Raw genomic sequence first — 5,191 nt, forward strand, 5'->3', positions numbered from 1 at the left:
TTCAACCCATGCTTACGGTAGTTGTGGACCACGCATTACGTTTACTGTAGGCAGAGTGGACCATTGGAGTGGACACAAACATGCAATCATGTGCCATATAGCCTACTCAATAATCATTTATTTTAAGCACCTAGGTGACAGCACACATACATTTTTCGCCAATCTGAACTATTACTCTACGCAAGTTGAAAATACATTGCGAAAACTACCGCGAATTGGAAATACATTAACCAGCATGCATTGCAATAAGATCTGTCCCTCCTTCCACAGGGTTGCCCTAGCAACGACTCCAAACGAAGATGGACTCGTCTGAGAATGAGACAAATGACACACATGTACAAGGTAATATTAAAGTGCTGAGCGCAACTATGACATTAGATTTTCAGTTGCTGAATTGCCACAACAAAAAATACACGTTTTACTAATAATTGTTATCAATGCTATCTAAAGTTAGCTCACTAGCAAGCTAAGTCTCTGACACCAACTATTTTAAGGCTAGCCGATTGTAGTAGGAAATCAATTTAGTCTATAGCAAGACTGACTTAAAGTGAGATCTAATTAGTCTAAGACTGGGTCTTTAAATTAATGTCTGTTAATCTTACATATGTCATTGAATGACATGCACATTTGCACCATTTTATTTTTAATACAGTCAGAAAATACTGTATGGGGACATTTGGTGTAAACACTCAATAACAAACAGCATGGAGGTTTAGCTACTTGACACCTCTTATTATCCTTCTAATGCCCTAGTGTCTGTGCCTATCTGCCCCTGTCTTTACAACAGATGACCCAACAGAAAAACAGGAAGTGACTGGGGGAACAGAGAGCTCAAATGTGGACCCAACTCAAGAGAGCACAACGTCCACAACAGCAGGAGCCCAGGGTCCACAGACTGAGGCTGATGGCAACGTTGAGGGTACAGTTCCCCATTACCTCATTGTCCAGACTCACCAATTTACTTTTTAAAAGAGAGTGGAATCCAACATATTCTTTGTTCATTCGTTAAGAAATAGTGAACATGTGAATGAGTGGGTGGGGACGACGACGACTAACACCAACCATTTCATCGACCACTTAAAGCTCAAAGATGTCATTCAAAACTAAATATATATATTTTTCTATTATTTTAAACCTGAAACATTTCTGTAATCATTTGAGCATTCACAAATCTACTATGCAGTAAGAGACATGTCTAAATGTCTACATGGTACGTTCTAGAAGTGTGTCATTGGCCAGTCATCGTTCGTGCCATTATACTGTTGTGTTTCCACCGTTCCTGCAGCCCCTGCTGTGGTGCAGCCAGGGGGGAGTGAGGCATCGGAAGAGGATGGGGATGAACCAGGGATGAAGAGCCTCCCTGAGGACATGTACTACCACTATGAGGAGCTGTACTCCAGACCTGTCATCACAGCAGACTCAGAGATCCCAGAGAACCTGCTGAACCTCACGTATCCTTTCACAATTCCTCCATAAAACGTATTTTTTGTCTGCACTCATCTCATCTAAACATTCAGCTCAGTTTTCAATTCTACCTCTCATTGGCCTCTCACAGTGCTCTACCACAAGACATAGATAGCAGCAGCAGCAGCAGCATCAAGGAGACTGAAACAGCTCTGAAATGGTACCTTCCTGTGAGATCTGATGAGCTCCTTAACGGTGGCCATGCAGACACTCGTTTGGGTATGACTGCGGGCGCAGGGCCAACCTGCAGCTGCTGGACGAGCGCACGCTGGTCTTTGTGGCAGGAAACCTGCTCATCCTGCTGGACGTCCGCACCAAGGAGCAGCGCTACCTCCGCTCCTGCAGTGGAGGAGGCATAGGCACTATTATGGTATGTATGTGTTTCTCTGACATAATACAGTACATGCATGTATACACACACACACACACACACAAACATACAAACATACACACACAAACATACACACACAAACATATGCACACACACACACACACACACATTTGAATACTTTATTTGGTTCCACAAATTATATTATACAAACAGGGAATCAAATATTTCAGGGCTAAGCAGCACTGAACACTTAAGGGTACACATAACACCTCCTTCTCCACACACACACACACACACACACACACACACACACACACACACACACACACACACACACACACACACACACACACACACAAACATACACACACACAAACATACACACACACACACACACACACACCTCATGCCCTGGCCTACAGCCTACACCCTATGTAAACCTACAAACTCTTCTTGCCAGTTCTCATGTAATACGCCACTCACTCCTCCTGTCTGTGTCCCTCTTTGAAGGCCCACCCCAGTAAGAGGTACTTTGCTGTAGCAGAGAAGGGAGACCAGCCGAACATCATCATTTATGAGTATCCGTCACTACGTCCCTACCGCATCCTCCGAGGTATGGGTCTGCTTTTCCAAACTGCATGAGCTGTGCTGCTGCTGATGTAGTACTTTCCAAGTATCAAGTCTGACACATGTTATGTCTGATTTGTGTGTGTTTGAACCTCATGTCTGTAGGTGGGACAGAGCAGGCCTACAGCTTTGTGGACTTTAACCGTGAGGGCACCCTGCTGGCCAGTGTGGGTAGTGCCCCAGACTACATGCTGACGCTGTGGGACTGGAGAGAGGAGCAGGTGATGCTGTGCTGCAAAGCTTTCTCACAGGACATCTACCGGGTCACCTTCTCCCCTGACAACCCAGGACAGCTCACCACCTCTGGATCTGGACACATCAAGTCAGTGGCACAATCACATTAGAGTCCCAAAGAATTTCGGAGTAGCCTAGGCCTCAACTCCCAAAGAGCAAGCAGAACTCCATCTGTCATATTGATGCTGGGTTATGCTTTGATTTGATGTACTGTGTGTGTATGTGTGTGTTTACATTTACACCATGTGACTTGATTCTGACACAACCTTCCTCACATCCAGGTTCTGGAAAATGGCCAGCACCTTTACTGGTCTGAAGCTGCAAGGGCTTCTGGGAAGGTTTGGGAAGACAGCCCTGACGGACATTGAGGGATATGTGGAGCTGCCTGATGGCAAGGTCTGTCCCCTGCTGTTATATCACACAGACAGATATGCCTGTGGAGATTCTTATTGGTTCATAGAGAGACAGACATGTCTGTGGGGGTTCTTATTGGTTGACAATATGAACGGTTGGCTAGGAAATGTGGCTATGTATTGTTAATAATAACAAAGCATATCTTAATATTAATAATCAGACTCCCAAGTCATTTAATGAACACTAGGTGCTGCAGAGCATGGTTGAATTTGGGTAGATTAGAACAACGATGGTCAAGTGAGAACAAATCAAATGAGGCTTTAATAACACTAAACGTCTACATCTGTCACGAGGCAAACACGTACGTCAGAGAGACATGTTCCATTCTCCCCTCATGGTAAAAGACAGATAGAGGGAGAAAGAGAGAGAGAGAGAACAAAGGACAGACCACGTGGTCTGGTTACTGGACTCACAGACAACAGCTAGGAGGACAACAGACCAAGACTAATCTCTTCTCCTTTATACCCATTGTAGTGGCTATTTGTCCACAAAAGAGTTTTAAACTAAATTAAACTTACAAAAAAGACCACTGATGCACCATTTTAGTTAGGCTGTAGGTACTTAAGAAGTCAAATGTCCAGGCCAGAGATCCACGTTTTAAGTTGCTTTATTGTCCATTTCCAAGCAAACACTCACATTCAATGGCTCCCTCTCTCGTACTCTGGTAAAAAAAACATATCCTGTAGTGGTGCCTCACCTGACACATGCACACCTGCTACCGAAATCTAGGTGTAATTGCAGTATACAATATAAGTCGAATGTATTATTATTATTATTAATATTATTTCAATATGAACTATGAATAACAACACAGTGGTCGGTGGTCCTCCTCTCCCTTCCCTCTGTGTGCCAGGTGGTGTCAGGGTCCGAGTGGGGGAACATGCTGCTGTGGGACGGGGGGCTCATCAAAGTGGAAATCTGTCGTAAGGGGGGCAGGACGTGCCACGCCGGGACCATCCAGCAGTTTGTCCTGGACGAGGCCGAGCTCATCACCATCGGGACTGACGGAGCAGTCAGGGTGAGACAGCAGGGCTGGTCCTCAAAGTGACACCCCCCTGTGGCCTGGGGTGGTCCAGTGGTCTAGCACCATGGCCTGGGGTGGTCCAGTGGTCTAGCACCATGGCCTGGGGTGGTCCAGTGGTCTAGCACCATGGCCTGGAGTGGTCCAGTGGTCTAGCACCATGGCCTGGGGAGGTCCAGTGGTCTAGCACCATGGCCTGGGGTGGTCCAGTGGTCTAGCACCATGGCCTGGGGTGGTCCAGTGGTCAAGCACCATGGCCTGGGGTGGTCCAGTGGTCTAGCACCATGGCCTGGGGTGGTCCAGTGGTCTAGCACCATGGCCTGGGGTGGTCCAGTGGTCTAGCACCGTGGCCTACAGTGCACACATATGCCCATGTCAGCATGGGATCGAATCCGGTCCATGCCCTGCTGACATGCCCTCTCTCCCTTCTTCTCCTTACTTTCCTGTCTGTCTTCACTACATCTGTCCAATAAAATGAAACATATGAGTGGGACTGCCCCACTCAGAAAAAATTACTTAAAAGAAAAAGTGACATCCCCCCTCTGGTGTGATGTCGGTGTCAAATAACTAACTCTGATCATTCCGGAACACTCACCATCAAGTGTTTTATGTGGTATTTACCCAGCAACAATACTTGTTACAGAATTGCTACAGAATTAAGGATTATTGGGTGAATAAAGTCACACGTGGCATTTTAGAATGTTGACAATTTGGTCAACTTTATTCACCCATGGTGCTAAATGAGTTTTTACAGCGGCCTGTGTGTGTGTGTGTCTGTGTCTGTGTCTGTGTCTGTGTCTGTATCTGTGTGTGTGTGTGTGTGTGTGTGTGTGTGTGTGTGTGTGTGTGTGTGCGTGTAGGGCTGGGACTTTGAGAGTATTGACGCAGCAGACTGTAATGACGACAGCGGGCTGTTTGAGATGGAGCCCATGAACGAGATGGTGATCGGACGCAACGTCAGCCTGGCCTCCATGGTCAAGAGCTCCCTGCCCGACTCCTTCATCTGGTTCGCCCAGGTCAGAGAACAGCACTAGACACTCTAACAAGGGGGTTTGAGGGTACATTGTTTTTGTTTTTTAACTGCCACCTCTGTAATCTCA

The 5,191-nt window shown here is 46.3% G+C and overlaps 1 protein-coding gene across 1 annotated transcript in view; it reads left to right on the plus strand.

Annotated features, from left to right (window-relative positions):
- Positions 1-1,368: 1,368 nt before the first annotated feature.
- cfap44 (cilia and flagella associated protein 44) overlaps positions 1,369-5,191 on the plus strand; it is a gene marked incomplete at its 5' end in the record, with an annotated part of 32,606 nt that continues 28,783 nt past the window's right edge. Inside the window, 7 exons of the mRNA XM_080542480.1 lie at positions 1,369-1,451; positions 1,672-1,834; positions 2,306-2,408; positions 2,528-2,744; positions 2,938-3,052; positions 3,924-4,088; positions 4,952-5,107. Of these exons, the coding sequence (XP_080398606.1) occupies positions 1,369-1,451; positions 1,672-1,834; positions 2,306-2,408; positions 2,528-2,744; positions 2,938-3,052; positions 3,924-4,088; positions 4,952-5,107 (1,002 nt within the window). The remainder of the gene's footprint in view (positions 1,452-1,671; positions 1,835-2,305; positions 2,409-2,527; positions 2,745-2,937; positions 3,053-3,923; positions 4,089-4,951; positions 5,108-5,191) is intronic.

The sequence above is a fragment of the Nansenia antarctica genome (genome assembly GCF_963989245.1).
Source record: "Nansenia antarctica genome assembly, chromosome: 11".
Classification (NCBI taxonomy): domain Eukaryota; kingdom Metazoa; phylum Chordata; class Actinopteri; order Argentiniformes; family Microstomatidae; genus Nansenia; species Nansenia antarctica.